This window comes from Ostrinia furnacalis, unplaced genomic scaffold (genome assembly GCF_004193835.3).
Source record: "Ostrinia furnacalis isolate ACB-3 unplaced genomic scaffold, ASM419383v2 OfSCF2040, whole genome shotgun sequence".
NCBI lineage: Eukaryota > Metazoa > Arthropoda > Insecta > Lepidoptera > Crambidae > Ostrinia > Ostrinia furnacalis.
In genome coordinates this window covers 201,172-221,816 of record NW_021132279.1, presented here as the reverse complement: position 1 = coordinate 221,816, position 20,645 = coordinate 201,172, and the positions used below count along the sequence as shown (strand labels likewise).

Sequence of the window (20,645 nt, the reverse complement as noted above, 5' to 3'; positions counted from 1 at the left end):
GGCGCGTCATCACAACTTTTCGAAGACCTCTGACTCGGAACGCTGTATTTTGGAACAGTACAATTTGGCTTGATGGTTAGAGAGGGCACGGGTCAATTTATTTTGGTTTGTTTATTTTTCGTAGTGACTGTGGGCGGTCGCTTAATTAAGAGTGCGAATGATAGGCCCTTCCATGGTTTTTTGTGCGAAGCGCTTTCCTGTGCGGCTGACGCGGGGTGACGCTATATAAATAGTAATAAACAAGAAAAAAATTGTTTGCCACTTTTATGCTGTCAAGCACATTCTGTTTTTCTAGACTAATGAGGCGTTTATTAATGAAGAAGTACCTATTTGTAAACAAACTTTTTCGACTGGAAAATCAGCAATCAAAATTATACTGACTTAGAGGGCTTTCACAATTAGGCGATTTAGCAGCGCGACAAACGCGCGACAGACGCGGTGCCGAAAATTTCATACTATGTGACAGCAGATGCATGCCTTCACATTATAAAAACGCCGCTGCCGCGCTGCAGTCGCGCTACAAACGCCCTAATGTGAAAGCGCTCTTAATTATTCGCTTCTGCCTAAAGCCTAGCCAATCGTCAGCAAGTATCGGTTGTTCCAGGCGTCAGCAGCGCACTACCAGAGCCAGCTATCAGTGCTGAGCGCTGAGAACGAGCGCTTGCGCGGCCAACTGTCATCACTGTCAGCGGGGCTCGAGGGCGAACATGAAAGGAAGCTGGATGACGTCGCGCAGCAGGTCGTCAGGGCGCTGCTGTCACAGAAGGTACGGTGAAGCACAAACTACCAGTAAAAAACATTAGTAACTAAGGCTGAGTTGCACCAATGTACTTTAATCGTAACTTTAACAATAACCGCGTTTTTTGTATGGAGTTTGACAGATTTTTGACGTTTGTTAAAGTAAGATAGTGCAACTCAGCCTAAAGCTTGTGTGATTAGCTGTTATTATTATCTAAAATCTAAAGGACTGGACGGCGAACACCACTGCAAAGGTGACGATGTCGATCAAGATATAGAAGGTCTGTCGCCACTCAACGCTTTTGCTTGCAATCACCATTACACATCAGTTTTTACAAAAAAATGTTCAATGATCAGTTAGATAGATAAGCAGCATGGTAAAATAGAAATCCATAAAATAATACTCCTGTATGAATATAAATATGAATGCATTTCGACATACGCACCAATAAATAAAGCCAAGTCATAAAACCGAGCAAAAACACGCCTATAACTCATTAATATAACGAAAAATAAACATTTTCCGTTTCCTCTTACGAATTTCGGGCGTGTCAAACGGCTAAATCCGTCGAAAAATATTCGTATCTCTTAATCCAGCCGGCATTAAGATGCATCCAGGAAATTGTTTTCTCATAATTATACGCGTCCCGTATCCCGCGGCCTGGATTATGCGGTGGGACATTCGCACATAAATCGCGCAAAATGGGACACTTCGGCGTTAGCCCGCACCGTAATAACTCCTACGGAACCCTGGACCACTATAATCTGGAGTAATCTCGCCGATAATGCGACCGTTTGCGTTTAAATCTAGTAGCCGCCATGTTGTTTCGGCTTTGGCGCCAACTTTGCGAGTAAAGTTTGCGCGGTGTGGAAATGACGAGTGTTTGAACAATAAGAGAAATGATCGCGCTGAAAGCATGAAACTAAAGTGTTTTCATGCAGAGTACCTGGCTGGCAAAACTTTAAACTACCTAGCCGCTATAGTGGCATACAATTTTCGTCTCTACCTAATGTTTTACTAATTATAATGTTCTATAGATTATAAGATGGCTAAGTTATCCTACTAATTATATTAACTACCCATCTGTTCATAACTATCCAAAATTCTCCCATGATCCTATCAACATGAATATAATTATGGCACATCAATTACATACATCCATGATGTAATAATCTGCCGCCTCAGAGGCGCCCTCTCTAATTACCGATAGATAATTCTCGGCAAACACTTGGCTCCGAATGCAAGACGTAGGGCACATCCATCAAGCGTAATGCGTCGGATGACGCTAATAGCGTTAAAATAATGTCAGTGCTTTATTCTGGATGAACAGGTTCAGATGCGATGATGTACGTCGAGTTAATTTGACGATATCTTACGTAATATCGATAAATAATCTCGTGGCGTCTTTTGCATATGATGGTTAATCCTGATGGTACGAAGTGTTAGGAACCACATTATACCATCCTTAGTAAGAACAAAAAACATTCTAAGGATCAATGAAACTAATTAAAAAACTAATTAAATTATGCACATGATTTTCGTGTAAGTTATTACCTTTTCAATAAAAAAAACACTCTGTACATTAACATAGGCACTCTATTTTCTTACTTATTCAAGTTAATATTAAGTGGCACTTAGCATCATAAACATAATACATTTATGATCCATCGCTACCGTCATTAAAGCGCTACTTAAACTGCCCAACTTTAGTAAATATTTGAAAATTATGCGAACTCCATTAACTTTGTTTACTCATAATTAAATTTGAAACTCGGACGTCTCAGTTCCAAAACCATTTAATAAACGTCGCGAGATCTACCCGGGATTCCGGCCGCGTCTTCGAGTTGGCAACACCAAAGCAATGCTTGCCAGTATCTCCCATCTCCCCTAGTAATTACCCCCGTCAATTACCTTACTCGAATTTAATTTAACTAATGAAGCATAATTAAAATATACGCGTTTATTTCTAAGACAACTGACGGAGGGATGGAATAGGGTAACTTTTTACGGTGATGTTGCTCTCGTGCATCTAAATTGTAATTAATTGTGTTAAAACTTAAAGGTTTGAACGGTAGAGACACGCCGTAATGATATTTGAAGACACCTGCGTGCCGACGTTAGCCCATTGAATTAAATAGTAGGCTTATCGATTTTATACCGCTTGGCAAAACCCACATACGGCGAAACTCGTACAAAGTTGTCAACCATATTTTCGTTCCTATGAGTAAGTTTAGTGAGTAGCAATCAAGCTGACCTACTTGTAACTAACTTTGTAGCTCAAAAATAAGTGATTTCTTTCAAAGTGAGACCAGAATTGAGAACATAATATTTCTGAATCTTTTCTGCCCGTAATATTATTTTGTAATTTACGCAACAGCAGCTTCTTCACCTACATTGGATTGCATGGTCTATGACCCTCTTAAAAGTCATCTCGTCACCCCCAAAGCACGACATTTATCTAATTCAATCAAAAGCCAAATTATTAACCTTATTCATTCGAATTGAAGAATCGTATTCTCTTTTTCCAGAGCATTCGCGAAGAGTTGGGATGCGCCCGCGCACGCGTCCGCGAGCTCGAGGCCCAGAACCGAGCCTTGAGCGCGCTTCTGGTGCGGCAGTTGCGGCCCCAGCCGCGGCCTTCACCTGCCACTCCTCACACGCCCATCACGCCACATACGCCGAGGGATCTGCAAGGTACTGTACTGGGTAATCTATAGGGGATTGAATAAAGCATCTTGTAGAGCGAGGCCCAGAACGCAGCCTTGAGTGAGCTATACTGGTGTGGCAGTTATGGACTTACAGCCCTGCCGCGGCCCTCACCTACCACTCCTCACACGGCGTAAGCCGTCGAGCCTTGAACGCGCTACTGGTGTGAAAGCTATGGCCCTCACGCATCATAATTAAAAACACAACGGGGAAGCTCTTGGTAGGCCAAGAGATGCAGCCATCTCACCTGATGGAAAATGACGATCACAGAAGCTCTGCTGTACTACCCTAGTACAGAAATCGCGACGATCGACAACGATCTCACGAAATAAGTCTGCAAAAAATTTCGAAACAGAATTGAATTTTTCGCCCAAAGGCGACTGCGTAGCGATACGTTTCCACGCAATTGAACAGTCAATTTGTATGGAAGCGTCTCAGTTATAGCTTCATGACACCACACAGCATTAAAGTCCAGACTTCCTACATCATCATCATCATCATCTAGCCATAGGACGTCCACTGCTGAACATAGGCCTCCCTCCCCCAATGCTTTCCATGTTACCCGGTTGGTAGCGGCAAGCGTCCAGCGCTTTCCTGCTACCTTTATGATGTCGTCGTCGACTTCCTACATACCACCAATATATTGACGTACTTTTTAAAACTGTCAAAACGAAACTCTCCCATAAATTTTGTATGCCACTACAAGCAAGTGACGTCACTATTTTGTCAACTCAAATAAAATACTTTTTTCAATTACAATGCGACCAAAAATCGTAATTTACAGGTAATTTAAAATTAATTAAGTTTTTAAGACCAGAATGAAGTGTCTTTTCAACCGACTTCAAAAAAAGGAGGAGGTTCTCAATTCGACCCGTATGTTTTTTTTTTCTATGTTTGTTACGCGATAACTCCGCCAATTATGAACCGATTTGAACAAATCTTTTTTCGGCGTATAGGTAATACCTCAAGGGTGGTCCCATTTAAATTTAATAATAAAAAAACAACCCCCAAGGGTGGATAATTGGGGATGAACTTTTTTATACGCAATATCTCCGCCGATTATGAACCAATTTGAACGATTATTTTTTTGTTGAATAGGTATTATCAAAAGGGTGGTTTCATGCGAATTTGAAGAAAATATTTCACCCCCAAGGGTGGAAAATTGGGGATGAACTTTTTTATACGCAATATCTCCGCCGATTATGAACCAATTTGAACGATTATTTTTTTGTTGAATAGGTATTATTTGTGTTCACGCATTTGAAGTCGGTTTCATTTTTTTTAAAAAGTTATTAGAAAAGTTGTGATTTCAAATTATTGGAGAATGGTGTCAAATTGTCCATTGTTCTCCATTGCAGTGCACCTAGTAGACGTGGGCTCCTGCGGGTCGCTGGTCTCGTTTCGGGACTCGCCGCCGCCGGCGCCGCCCGCGCCGCATCCGCATCCGCTCAGCCACGACGACAAGCGCCGCCACCAGATACTGGCCGATATCTGGACGGAGCTCAAGGTAAGAAAAGCGAAACATTATTAACGAGAGTCAAGGTAAAACACATAGCCAAAAATATGCAGAGATCTCTGGTTGAACCTAAAGAACAAAACTCTGATGACAGCGACTTTTGCTAGCTTATTGTCTTCTCAAAAAATATCAAGCAATTGAGTTAGGCAAACTCTGATGACAGCGATTTTTGCTAGCTTATTGTCTTCTCAAAAAATATCAAGCAATTGTGTTAGACAACTAAAGTCAATACAACTGAGATTTTGTCCCCATCACTATCATTTCAGTCAGTTAAAACAATTTACTGATAAGTGAAGGTATACCTTCCCACTTTTTTTAAACCGACTTCAAAAATGATCTATGTTCCACTGCTGTACCTATCTATTTTTTCATCCAGCTTTTCATCGAGGGTTCGTCACTTCATCAATCTGTATAGCGTTTTACACTGTATTTTCCGATATGTAATATCCGCTTAAGAACTTTTATTATCCCGCCTTTCCTCGTTTCTTTAACACCATCACCACGAAGGAGAAAAACGGTTGGAAAATCAAAGACTGGAAGGTTCCTACTCTTCATTAGCAACACTCTTATTATACTTTTCTGTTCCCTTCTGCAACACTTAATTCCTTGTAACAGGAGCTGGAAGTGACGGCAGCGAACCTGGTGCGCCTTTATTATTCATTCTACGACGCAAAACTTATTAAAAACAAAAACAAAGACCAAAAGATTTTGGAGGTAACTCCGGCGAACCTGGCGCGCTCCTTTATCATTGATTCTACGACGCAAAACTTATTAAAAACAAAAACAAAGACCAAAAAGGTACTCTGCAACGTGTGCAACGTTTCATTATTTGTAACAGGGTCTGGAGGTAACTCCGGCAAATCTGGCGCGCTCTTTTATCATTGATTCTACGATACAAATACTAATTGAAAACAAAAACAAAGACAAAAAAGATCCTCTGCAACGTATGCATTCATTCTTTGTAACAGGGTCTGGAGGTAACTCCGGCAAATCTGGCGCGCTCTTTTATCATTGATTCTACGATACAAATACTTATTGAAAACAAAAACAAAGACCAAAAAGGTACTCTGCAACTTGTGCAACGTTTCATTCTTCGTGGCAGGGTCTGGAGGTAACTCCGGCAAATCTGGCGCGCTCTTTTATCATAGATTCTACGACGGAAAACTTATTAAAAACAAAAACAAAGACCAAAAAGGTACTCTGCAACGTGTGCAACGTTTCATTCTTTGTGGCAGGGTCTGGAGGTAACTCCGGCAAATCTGGCGCGCTCTTTTATTTATCATTGATTCTACGATACAAATACTAATTGAAAACAAAAACAAAGAACAAAAAGTACTTAGCAACGTGAGCAACGTTTCATTCTGTGTGGCAGGGGCTGGAAGTAACTCCGGCCAACCTGGCGCGCGCACTGTCAGCGGTGGACCCGACGCTGTGGGCGCCGCCCGCGCGTCCCGCTACCCTCAGTCTCAGCATGCCGCAGCCCTGCACCGACGCTGTGTGCGGTGAGTCTTCTGATGTCTTCAGTCTTCAAATGCATTATCTTTAAAGGTTCTCCAATAGGGATGTTTCCTGGGTAAAAAAGCAAGATGAGGCCCGTGACGTCAAGGAGTACTTAAAAGTATAGCACTTTGTGACGTCACGCGGAACTTAAACGCACCATAACTTCGTAATTTCTTGTTTGATTGATAAATAAAAATATACGTGTCCAATATTTGTTGATAACTTCATCATCTTCAAAGGTAGTCCACATCTACAGGCTTTTAATAACATCATCTTTAAAGGTCGTCAAAATTAATTTTGAGAAAGAGCCTGTAATAATACTGATTCCATTTTATTGGACTGAATCTTTATAAGGCTCTAGTTACATGCCAATGAGGGTTTTCGCGATTTAAAAATCCGCCAGATGGCAATACGTAGACGCAAGGTCCAAATGCTGCATGATTGGTTATTTTTGACATGACATTGACAGATATGTCAAAATCCACCAATCACGCAGCATTTGGACCTCGCGTCTACGTATTGCCATCTGGCGGATTTTTCAATCGCGAAAACCCTCATTACACATTACTTTACTGAAAATCCGTTGACTAAACGTTACCCAAAATTCTTTATCAGTAACTGCACAAATTATAGTTTCATCGCAACCGCTAACCATTCCAGGTACGGAGGAGAAAGTGACAGAAGAAGAAAATGGCGAGGTGGGCGAGGCAGGAGCAGAATCCCCTGAGAGCGGCGCCAAAGACGAAGGCTACTCCACCATGTCCAGCGACGTGCAGGCCGACGCCTCGCGCCAGAGCGACCACGCTGCCGACCGAGCCCTACCTGACCTTAACGAAGCCTCCGACGAAACAGACAACCAGACCATCGTCTCCATAAACCCCAGGGAATCCAGGCGACACGCCAGGCTACTAGCTGAAGCGGACTACATCTACTTCCCCATAGGAGTCGCCTTCGCAGGAGTCAGAGGCAGCTACCCACCCTCAAGACCGGTTCTTCCCTTCCAGCATGTGGTCAGAAGCTTCTCCGACTCCCACCTCTGTCTCAAGCTCCTAGCCAGCACCACGTGTCCGACCAGCTGCCTCGACAGCCCCACCCCCAGTTCTGGGGTCCTTGTGTTAGATCTGAAGCCTGCTCCCGAAAGACCTCTGAGAAGACCCGCGATCGCTTCTACCACGAGCTCCGAACGAGTCTCGTGGGGAAGCACCGTCGATGACAGAGCAGACGGCTCTCAATACGACGCCGATTACGTCCAGCATTGGCTGGAACTAGACGACGCCAGATCAGCGCTGCAGCAACGACATAGAGATTTAGCGGATCTAGAATATGACCGAGCCGAATTAGAAGATTGGAGCTTATCGCTATCGTGCGAGGATCTCAGAGACAGACAGTCTCCTTTCGCTGAAATAACGACCCCCGGTCAGATTTCGCTGTCGACGTTGCCCAGCATCAGAGAGGATGATGCTTTAGAATTGGAAGAGGACGTCGGCGACTGCTTGTGGAATGATTGTGGATTTGCCACTATAGAAATTGATGAGTGCAGAATCGCTGACGATACGGATACGACTGATAAGAGATGGGAATGTACTGGAACGCATTCCCCTGGCGGTTCGTGGTCGAGCACTTCGGATGTGCCAGATAAAAGATCCAGTACCGCACTGAGTGAGGACGGTGACTGCGCAAACGTGGGTCTCGATTTCACCCGGGATTTTTACCGTCTAGTGAAGTACGAAAGTACTAAAAGCTTAGCATCGAATTCCTCGAGAGGCTTGCCCGCGCAAGACGTTGGCAGTCACTTGCGAATGCACGACGTGCAAGCAATGGCGTTGCAGGATCGCGAGCAGGCGCTACAAAACGTGCTCAATTTTATAGCGGAACAGCAAAAGTACTGCCGCGATAGGGAAGAGTCAGACTCTGTGTCTTCGCGGCCCGTATCCGAGATACGAGAACTTCCACCACCTTATGCAGCAGCAGACTTCGACGATGACTCAGTCGGTCCTCGCAGTGAGGTCTCAGAGGACAGGCAGAGGCCTGACTCCTTCGGAAGTTTCTCAGAGAACGACTCCTGCGATTTGTTATCGAACGATCGCCCAAGAATCCCTTACTGTGATACCGTGTCTGAACCGCGATCGACGCCGCGGTTCATCGAGCGCGAGGACCCATACGCGGAGTCCGAAGACTACTACGACGAGTTCTCGCGAATAGAAAACGCCGAAAACGAAATAGACGATCACCACCTCCTGAAAGTCCAGCGGAAGAACGAAATAAATAGGAGCATCGATATAACTAATTCTGGCGACGAGGAGCCGGCTTTAGCGCAGTCGAAGGACGACAGGGGTGATATGGAATCTAGTCGAAGTTTGGACTTTTCGGCGTTGAAGGAGAACACTGTTAATATAATGTTGAATAAGGCTCCGGTCCAAGAAAGAGTGGAATTGGACAGTTGTTTGAGCAAGTCTTCGAGCTTCACCTTCCCTAGTGGAGAACCGGAGATATCTCTCGTGGAGGAGGTCCTGAATGCTTGCAGACGCAGCACGGGAGCCTTAGTTACCGTCCCAGAGGAAGAAGAGGGATCGTCCCCCGAAACAAACTCCCCCCAAATGACTGAATCGAATACGACAAGCACTTCTACAGCTGAAACTGTGATAGTAAGTAATAAGAGTGAGGTGACTTTTAAGGATTTGAAGAGGAGTGACAAGAGTCGGATTCCCACGTTGATGGGGAAAAGGCCTCCTTCGTCCCCGAACAGGACGAGGTCTAAGATACCCGTAGCGGAGAGAAGTCGGCCTCCCGCGCCGCCGCCTGAACCGATCATAGTGAAACAAGAGCACACGCTGAGCTTCCACGAGGCGGCCACTTCGAAGGATGTCATCGAGGAGCTCAACAGGTAATTTGTTGCTTTAATTATTATTTTTGTCTTTGGACACTAACTCAATTTTTTGAGAGTATTTGGCAAGAAAAATATCTGCTTAAGTGTACCCACAGCAACGGGGAGTTTTTTTTTAAATATGAAGAAGTTGCTAGTCTTCAAAAGTTTTACTGTTGCAGAGGTATGACCTCCTCAATTCCTCCTCCTTATGTTTGCACCGGTCTTTTTGGGACACCCTTTTTTTTCTTTTTTTTTCGGTGGTAAAAATGCATTGAGCTGCATACCCGCCACTGTGGTCAGGCGGCGGGTTATGTGTCTCTCCTCTCTCTCTCTCTCTCTCCTCTCCAGAAGGGAGGGGCCTACCCACTAAAAATCCACCATCATCTGACTGACTATCGATATACCTAGCTATTTTCTGGACATTATATCGATCGATAGTGTTTCACTCCATCGACAATAGTATCACGGTTTTAGCTATCGATACTACCGATTGGGTATCAATTTTCAATCGATAGTCCACTATAAATTAACAGCAAACCCTGGTATTTCCAGAATGATCCGCCAGAGCGAGGCTACGGGCGAATCACGCGAGGAGCCGCCGACGCAGCGTGACGCAGCGCTATGGGCGCCCACCGGCTGGGTGCACGTCGAGCGTGACATCGACTTCAGCGACCCCAAGGTGAGCAGCTGCTGCAGTGACGTCACAGCAGGCTGCTGCAGTGACGTCACAGCAAGCGCCGCGCTGTGGGCGCCCACCGGCTGGGTGCACGTCGAGCGTGACATCGACTTCAGCGACCCCAAGGTGAGCAGCTGCTGCAGTGACGTCACAGCAGGCTGCTGCAGTGACGTCACAGCAAGCGACGCCGCGCTGTGGGCGCCCACCGGCTGGGTGCACGTCGAGCGTGACATCGACTTCAGCGACCCCAAGGAGAGCAGCTGCTGCAGTGACGTCACGAGGCGCATAACAACAGGATATTATTCCAACAGGCAATAGTAATAAGACCACCCCCACTCTTCCCGAGGATGTTGTAAAAGGCCACTACAAATATACGAACATCAGACAACCTCGATCAGTCTAGCCAGCATAAGAGGCGTAAGTCAAATCCTCCTCTCGCCTTGGGTAAACTAAATCCAGCAATGGAGACTAATTGACCTGATTAATGACGGTCCAGCGGGTTGGCGATCGACCGCGTGCTCTCTTGCCTTCCACCCTGCCCTGAACTACCAGTCTCTCCATCGAGTTCTCATTTCTAGAGTCGTGACCAAAGAACTTCGGTATTCGTAGTTGCACAGTTGACGATAGTATGTCTTTAACACGAAGCTCTAAAGAACAGTAGCACCAGAGTAAATACAAATGAGTAGGTCATCTTCATAGAAACGCACGGGCGCGGTTTGTATGTGAGCGCGCCAACACGTATGCGGCGCCCATGCACACACAGACAAAATTTTGCGTGGATTAGAGTGGAGCCAGTCGTGGTTGCGCCGAATTTTGTCAGTGTGTGCGTGCGCGCTGCATACGTATATTGGCGCGCTCACATACAAACTGCGCTCGGTGCGTTTCAGGTTTCAGGTTTAAGAATTTATTTCTCAAAACAAATTGTACATTTCACTAAAAATGAGAAACAAGGTATTTTAATTATTTACAAAATAAATGTAGGTAGATCTTAAACTAAGGGCGCACGGATTAAATTGTTCACCAAACACAAGACATTCGTCGGTAGACGTGAAAAAACAAGACGTTATTAAGTATCACTTTTTGACTCAGGTGTAGAAGGCGATCACTTGCCATCAAGACCTTTATGCGAACCTTTGAGGATGTGGAACTTTAATATCTTTTTGAAAAACGGAAAAGACTGAATTTCTTTATGTTTTTGGGTAGCTTATTATATTGCTGAGCTCCGTCATATAATATACAGTGTGTCCGGGCATGTAGTGATCAAACTTTATGAGCGTAATCTATGGACAATTTTATCGATGAAAATACTTCAAATTTGGGGCCTGACCCATTTCTCGCAAAATTACAAGGATTTGAGTTTTGAATTTTAAGTTTTCACCTCTTCCTTCAAAAACAAGTGATAGCGTGGGTAGCTTATCACTAATAAGCAAAAATTTTATATCATGCGATAGCCAATAAAATTATCTATTAGCAGAAGTAGAAAACAGATACAAGTTTCATACATTTTAAGGGAGTAAGAATGGATTTAATTAGAAAAAAGCATGACTTTTTTCACTTCTTTTTCAGTTATTTTCCAACACAAGAAAAACCAGGTCGTTAAGGTATGTTTTATTTGCATTGTATTATTAGTATTTGAGCTATTCTACAAAACGAATGTAAATTTATTAGTCTACGTCTATTAGTTTTGACGTAATTGTTGAACAAAGATACCTCTTCCCAGCAGTTTCCATAGTAATCGAAATAGGTTGTGTGATTCTTTCAGGCAGTGCATTTTCGCATGTCGCGTGCGCTATGGAAACCGCTGGGAAGGGGTATCTTTGTTCAACAATTACGTCAAAAGTAATAGACGTAGACTAATAAATTTACATTCGTTATGTAGAATAGCTGAAATACTAATAATACAATGCAAATAAAACATACCTTAACGACCTGGTTTTTCTAGTGTTGGAAAAAAACTGAAAAAGAAGTGAAAAAAGTCATGTTTTTTTCTAATTAATTCCATTCTTACTTCCATAAAATGTATGAAACTTGTTTCTGTTTTCTACTTCTACTAATAGATAATTTTATTGGCTATCGCATGATATAAAATATTTGCTTATTAATGTTAAGCTACCCACGCTTTCACTTGTTTTTGAAAGAAGAGGTGAAAACTAAAAATTAAAAACTTAAATCCTTATAATTTTTCGATTAATGGGTTAAGCCCCAAATTTGAAGTATTTTTATCGATAAAATTGTCCCTAGATTTCGCCCTTAAAGTTTGATCACTACATGCCCGGACACACTGTATATTTTTTACCATAACGTTTCTATGAAGATGACCTACTCATTTGTATTTACTCTGGTAGCACCTACTACAATACAAATTCGTCACCACCAGGCGCGCGCGAACGTCCTCGACGTGATACTATTGAGACCAACCATTGCTGCTGGTTTCCATAGTAGTGGTCTCCTCAGTAGCACCTACATCACACACACATCATCTCACCCGAACATTCGTCGCAGGCGCGCGCGAACCTCCTCGATGTGATGCTGGCGTCGAGCGACTCTATTATTGCTGCTGGTGTCCATAGTAGTCTCATAAGTAGCACCTTCGTCACACAAACGTCATCTCACCCGAACATCCGTCGCAGGCGCGCGCGAACCTCCTCGACGTGATACTATTGAGACCAACCATTGCTGCTGGTTTCCTCCTTCTCAGTAGCACCTTCGTCACACAAACGTCATCTCACCCGAACATTCGTCGCAGGCGCGCGCGAACCTTCTCGACGTAATGCTGGCGTCGAGCGATTCTATTATTGCTGCTGTTGACTTTTTTATATTTTTATATTTTTAAACCGGCAGACAGTGGTGACTGAGTTTGTTGCGGCGCTTCTTCTCAGCACTTGCCAAATGTTTGTCTCGAAGCGCTGGTAGGGCAAAAAAAGAATGAGACATGTATAGGCTCCTTAAGAGCATTTGACGATTTGCAAGTTCTAATTTAATTAGTCTAAACAAAATTTTGATTTTGATTTTTGATTTTGTTGTCCATAGTAGTCTCATAAGTAGCACCTTCGTCACACAAACGTCATCTCACCCGAACATTCGTCGCAGGCGCGCGCGAACCTCCTCGACGTGATGCTAGCGTCGAGCGACTCGTCACCGTCGTCGTGCGGCTCGTCGCCGGCCGAGCCGCCGCCGCCGCCGCCCTACTCGCGTCTGCACCGCCTGCACCGCTCGCGGAGGCAGAAGACCGGTGAGCATGACACACAGCGAGGCCTAACCTGAGCTTTGCACTTGTCTGAGTGTTCACCAAAATTAGTCACACAAAAAACTTTTAAAATTGAATTGAACACAAAAAGAAAATACTAAGAATTTAACCGCCTCTATGGTCTAATGGTAAGACCACCTGCTTCAGACGCAGAGGTTCAGGGTTCGATTCCCAATGGGGGCAGATTTTTCTGCTCGGTTTGGTTGGTGGTAGGGCTTGTTTTAAGTCCGTCTGGCTAGCTACCACCATCTTACCTAAGTCTGTCGCCATAACAACAATGTTAACAGCATTGTTGTGTTCCGGCAGTTAGAGGTAAGATAGCCAGTTCCTCCGTGGTTGAGGATTCCGGGTGAAGCTCGCTTCCACCTTCGGCCTGATCATCACTTACCATCAGGTGAGATACAGGCCAAGAGCTTCCTCGTTGTGGATAAAAAAAAGTCAAAAGTCATACTGCTACCAGTAAATACAAGCTAAGTAGGTGAAATATGACAGATGCGCGGCGACTTACGCCATGTGCGTGCGCTCACACAAAATGCAAAGCTCAGTTTACGCCTCCCGAACTGTATTTTTAACTTAATTTATGCTAAAAAGCAGCAATATTCAACTTTTTATGGGTCTCACTCAACAAACATTATTAATTTAAATAAGGGTTCCTTGTCAGCACTGCGGAACCCTAAAAAAACTATAGGACCAGTATACGGCAGGTCCTTGAACCATAAATTGAATGTGGCTGCTTTAGAGATTTAGTCACTATTTATCGTGGTCTCATACAATGAAATTTTAATATTGGCTAACATAACACACACCGTAATAATAATAATTATTGATATCATGGGTGGTGTTGTAACTAATTATTTATGTTCTATGTTTTATTAAGAGCCGCATCAACCATTGTAACATACCATTGTCATTCATTTTATTAATAATCAGATCAAGGGAAAAATTAAAATTACATTTTATGTTAATAATGATGGAGCTGCGGACTCTATAGCTATTTAACTTAGGCCCGGTTTTTTGATTCGTAGTTAAAATAACCAATAGTCAAATTTGACAGATGTCAAATGACAAGTGGTTAAATATCAGAAAAAAATGTTTTTCGAACAATGGTTAGCTTGACTTTTAGTACATTTTTTAACTATTACTTAACATTTTGTTAATATTTAACCATTAGTAACAAAATTTAACAATTTGTTATTTTAACTATGAATCAAAAAACTGGGCCTTAGTGTTCATTTAATGTTTTTTTGATTGGTTAATTCTAGATTTGTGTATAAGTGGATAACTTTTGGAACGAGAGTTTTCTCTGAAATATTACATTTGAATATTTTTTTAAATCTCTTTGACGAAACTCTTTTTAATGCTGTAGGTTTTCGCTGTACCGACAAATTCTGGGAGTAAAAGAAAAATCATAAATCATATAAACTACTACACAATTAAAATCACAGCGAAAATCTTCAGTCTGTCAATTTGACCCTGTTTATGTTATGTGCTCACTTCAAAGATCCTTCAGAAGTTCAAACTGTTACCAATAACATCTAGTTATAAATAATTCTCTTAATTTTTCTATGATTCTTAACAAGGATCAGCAACCAGAAAAAATAGGAAATGGATTTCACTGTCCATTCCTCATATTTTAAGACTTAAGTAATAAAATTCTTCTCGTAGAACTATATTTGCTATAGTCTGGTCTGCGAGCACGTATAATTTCGTCCAATGACCCCAAGCCACCCATCCTTATCGCTCGCGCGTAATTATGTTGCAGTCGCGCTCGCACACTCATTGCGGGCGCCCGTCGCACAGTCGCAACAGCAATATAATTACGCGCGAGCGATAAGGATGGGTAGCTTGGGGTCATTGGACAAAATTCTACGTGATCACAGACCGGGCTTTAACAAACCTCGATCTTTCTCAGAGGGCTAAAGATTTGTGTCGAATTTTGTAAAACTTTGAAGTGTGCACAGAACGCCTCTATCATTGTGCGTCATGTCATTTAATATGTCTGTCTCGCCACACGTCCAGTCACGCCACGTTTCCGCTCTCACTCGCACGCACCATCTCACTCTCTCGCCTCATCTTGAGTAGATGTCGTATGGGAGGCAACGCTTCTTCTAGTTATTATGAAGTTGAATAAGGTGGCATTACAATGATGGAAATTGTAAAGTAATTTAACTCTACCGTGTATTTTTGATTAAACTTCATGGTGAATTACGTTGCCATGAAACAATCTTTATACGTTGTTTATTGGTCATACTCAAATTAAACGTGTATTTTTATGGCCAATAATTCCTGGATATTTCCTATCATTGAATAATTTATTTGACATTAGGCTACTATTTTGAATTGCCACTTTTATAAACATTTTTATATAAGTAAATTAAATTTTGTATCTACCGAAAATATCTGTTCATTTACAAGGACTTCAAGAAAATAAAACCTCGTATTCTCTTTCAAAAAAATGTCCCGCAAAGTTACCGCAAGGCGCTACAAAAATTAGATGTTGTCTTACGATGTGGCCTGATAGCCCATTAGCTGTAGATCCTGGCTACAAAGGAGTTGCAGCGGTGGGAACGAGAGGCGGGAATAGTCCCGTGATAGCCATTAATCCTTCAAGGCCCGCGAATCTAGACACAATAGATAATCAATTGTTATGACATTTATAAATGCCGTCTGGGACTCAAGCGGTTAATTCTATTGATACGTAATGCGGGACGTTTTTCGCGTAGCGAATACGAGGTTTTAATCTATAAAACGATCTACAAGAAGCGTTGCCCCCGTGTGTGTGGCACGAGCGGGCGGCGTGACGTGCGCGTGGCGCTCACGCTGTTCGTCCCGTGCAGAGGGCGCCCGCCCTAGCCGCTAGCGGGGACCGGCCTCGGCGGACGCGGCACTGTGCCCCGGGACTGAAAGTTTTGACAATTGAGCTATGTGGTGTGGTGGGGACAAAGTTCTACTTGATGCTTTCATCAATTTTGACTGATCAAGGAAAAAGTTTTGAATGTTTCTTAACTTTACACAATCTTGAATTTCAACCTTAATATTAAGGCCTTGATCAAAGAAAGAGTTTCAAATATCTTTTTCAAGCATCTTGAAAAATTTTTTAATTTAGTAACTTGAATAAAATCAGAAGTCAGCAAAATTGTTATCTTAATTCGTAACGAGACTCGTAGCGCGTAGTCGAGGAATGCTACGTACCGTAGCGGCCGTAGCGTAACGACTACGATTCCATGCCGTAGCGTAACAACTACGGGTCCATTTACTCGTAGCGGGGCAAGAATCATTGCTACGAGACATTAAGTTCAGTGCCCTCTGCGGTCACTTCATCTAGTAAGATACGGAAAGCTGGCAACCAGTATAAGTGAAAAAGGCTACAAAATAAAAATCCTACAAAATAAAAATGTAGCAAAAATATCAAACCACAATGTCGTACTTTCAAAAAACGCTCCTTACCACACCACTGGCCTAAACGCGCGTGACCGCACCGTGCCGCCCGCCCGCCGCTCCGCTAACGTCGCGTGATCGCGTCGCTTGCCGCAGCGGCCGCGCTACGCAGCCGCGGGCTGGCCGTGCTGCGGTTCCCGCGCGCGCGCCGTCCGTCCATCCTCGGCCGCGACGGCTTCTTCGTCCGCTACGGGGACCGCGAGCGCGCCGCCGTCGCCACCTTCGACTTCCTAGACGAATTCTCCGGCGGCTCCTCACCGGACACCAAAGACTGTACCTAATTAGCAATAAACGCCGAAATTATATTTTTCTATGTAACCGACGTTGGCGTAACGGTTGAGGGAGATTGCTAAGTGATTCCGCTTCTTTTGAACATTTTACGATGTGGCGTGGTTTCTTTTAAGCTTCAACCACCACACCAACGCGTGCAGATCGTCAATTCGCCATCGCCGGCGCGAATGACAGGTCGCGCGGACTGTCATGGGTCGCGCGACCTGTCATTAGCCTATGATCGTTGACCGTCGTGTTGGTGTGGTTGAAGCATTACGCGTTCGAGTATTTTGCTGCTTTATCGAATTCGACATTTCTCAGAAATGGAATCTGGAATGGAAGTTGAGTATGGAATGTTACGCCAGCGGCGGCACCCTTGTGATAGTCGGCGGAGCGTCTAGTGTTGTGCCGCTTCCGCGCCCGTTGTCGACGGCCAAATAGTTTTAAACTTTCTCTAGAACTTTCCTGAAGTGTGAACAATCTTCTTTAGTAAACATTCCACCGTTGAAGAGGTGCTTTCTATTGGCGCTAAAGATAAAGAAGTCCAGTATCGTTATCATCAAGAAAGGTTGTTTACACTTTACACTTTTGTAAGTGGTTCTTAGCGGAGGTTAACGTTTAGTGTAGTGCCCGGCTGCACTCTGCCAGGCTGCAGCTTTTCGACGTCGGCCGAGGCCTCAAGTCGCGTAGTGTCGTAGCTCTCACGTCAACGGGATTTGCATGGGTCAATTTGTAATGAAACCTGTATAAAATATTTGAAAAGGACAGTTTTTTGAGTGAGTGTTTGTTTTTCGATGCGGACTATTTCGATAATTTTGGTTATGAATACGATATTGATATTGACTATGATGTGTACTTAACTGTTAACTGTAAGAAACGTATCAATGCCCGTGTAAATCCTGAGTTAATTAACGACGAAGCACATAGATAGACTTTCGAATTCTCTGTAGATTCTTGTTAGTAGTTGGGGAGACGGACACAAATGGCACCGATGCGTTTGTGCTGAGAATCAAGATGAGATTTGGATTTTGAAATACATGCTTGCGTCGGAGTGGTTTGCGCTTCCTTGCCTCCATATTCAGCCAGTGGCCACGGTGGTTACTTCCCGCGATGTGTAGCTTGCTTCAAACAACACTGACTTAGGTAAGACGAAATAACTAATGACTAAGTATGAAAGCTGCGGCCTCGAAGTAATGTGATATTTTTGTATATACTGTAAGTCCCACTTATTTTCATATACATTTAAATGGATTACTTTCTAACCGAACGAAGCGTTACTGTTGGGTAAAGTGTGAAAAAGTTCTGTGTTTCAGAGTCTGTACACTAGGCGTGCCACGGGCGTGCGACCGAATCTCATTTTGCGTCCCTTTCACTTCTCAAACTAGCAAAGAGGACGGCACCATTCTGTCACACGCCCAAAGCCACGATCATAATTCGTAGGTACTTATGTAAATATCGATTACGATTTACTTATCGAGCTAGTAACTACTCTATTATTAATAAAGAATAGTCAACTATAACAATCGATTAACATTATTATGAATCCATAAATCGAAGGGTACTAAAGTATTTTAGGTGTATATAGATATTTTGACGTCATTAAACTATTTATTGATTTGTATCAGTTGCGGAGTGTCGATCATTTGTGTATACTTAGGTACATATCATGAATTGTATTATTTCGTAAGGCAACGATCCTATTGTTAGGTGTCGACGAATGTGGCAGGGCTGTGTGGTGTATGGAGTTTTATTTATGAATCTGATGTCAATTTAGATATTTTAACGCTGTAATTATTTTTGTAAATGTAAATCAATTTATTGGCTATCGATATCGATGATGGTCCCCTTACTATTTAAATTAAACAATATTGTGTAATGTTATAATTAAGGTTGGTTTGTTATTTTAATTGGTGACTTGCAATCGTGACACTTGTCACAATCGTCGACCGCTTGTTTGCTTTCTTCTCTATTTCCTTAGGTACGGTTAGAAACCATCGCTGAATTCTGTGTATTTTATTCTTACATGTAGTTACTCTAACGGCACAACCAAAGCGAGGTATGGAGATATTGCCACCACTTGTTACTCTGTGACACTTTTAGTTAAAATAATTTTATCCCAGCTTGTTTGAAATGGAAAAGTTGAAGACAATAAAGGAAGATTTATACCTATTTATTAATATAACGATGTGACGACTCGATCGATGTCTAAAATGTTAATACTTAGACTAAGCTCATAGCGACGGTGAATTGTATTGGAAGTAAGTAATAGAGACCCCCGTGTTCGGATACACACCAGGATATTTTGAATTTTAATCGAATTTATCTGAAAACTTCACATTACATTTTATTTCAAATGTTATTGTTTTGTCAATCAATTTTAATTTTGTCTTCCAATATTTTGATATCCATAAAGCAGATCGCAAATGCTTAACAATTTAATGTATTTTTACTTAATACAGCTGCTCATAAGTTAGGTTTATGTCATTCCTCTGAAACGTTAGTGTATCCGTCCAAATTATAAATAACTTATTTTTTGTTCAGTGTAACGAATAACTTAGTTTTAATAAACAATATAGTTCCATTTTCATGTCTATAATGCACCTACAAATGGGAATCTAATTATTATAATGAATTAATTCATATCGCGGTATGTATCCGGACAGAACACCTGTAATAATTAACTATATTAATTAATTGTAACGAATAATTTGAAAACAATTGTTCTTTGGTAATTATAATTTCGAAAAACTGTAACGTATCTTATGATATATGCAATTCGAATCATATCTCTCATTTGACATAACTTAGATGATGTATACTTTAAAGATTCAACGAATTGGCATGTTATTGTTTATCATCAAATTCATGAAGTTATCTAAACATAACTATGTATTCATTATAAATATTTGTAAGATCCAAGTCGTACTGTGATTGGTAACTACCGATTCGGGGCATATGTTGAAACGTGAATGAAACCCACCTCGGGTGCATGTGTTAGTGCGTTCTTACCTAAGAGATAGAGTATTTGAGATAGGTAGGTACTTTCAGCAGTACAAAATGTGTAGAGTAACAGTATAATTTAATTATCTACTATTACAGATGGGTTCAATAAACGATTCCGTTCCCAAATAAAATAAAACGTTGTTTGATTGCCCCTATCCTTATAGACGACCGTTTGCATTCTACACTAAGTAACTGATTACATACATTCATTGACATTCATAAATTCTAGAAAAAAATCGACAGTTATGCGCAAACGCATTCTCGACGATCGCCATTCACAAAATACACTAACGCCCTCTTCAAACGCCATTTGTTACGTCATAACACCAGGAACACATAAATGTTGAAGAAATGGCGGTAGATTTACAAATTTATTTTCTGAACGATCGCTCATCTTGAATCATTCACAAAATACCCTAACGCCCTCTAGAAAACCAATTTCTTACGTCAAAGTACCAGGAACACATAAATGTTGAGGATATGGCGGTAGATTAATAATTTATTTTCCATCTCTTTCACACGCCATGAAATATTAACTCACTATCTCTTTTCTTCTTCCATTTACCATTCTGTTTAAAGAGATAACAACGGAAGTCGTTTTGTCTCTTTCATACTAGTGGAATTTTGTATGTATGCCGTCTCGCGTGACATGACAATATAGTGAATCTACCGCCCATATCCTTA

At 42.3% G+C, this 20,645-nt stretch overlaps 1 protein-coding gene across 1 annotated transcript; it reads left to right on the top strand.

Annotated features, from left to right (window-relative positions):
• Nucleotides 1–604: 604 nt before the first annotated feature.
• LOC114354335 (uncharacterized) lies at nt 605–20,097 on the top strand (the record flags this gene model as incomplete). Its single annotated transcript, XM_028306661.1, has 8 exons — nt 605–766; nt 3,268–3,433; nt 4,804–4,952; nt 6,334–6,477; nt 7,133–9,345; nt 9,880–10,006; nt 13,094–13,235; nt 16,785–20,097. Coding segments are annotated over 8 exons (3,288 nt in total), but the record flags the coding sequence as incomplete, so codon positions are not given.
• Nucleotides 20,098–20,645: the final 548 nt, after the last annotated feature.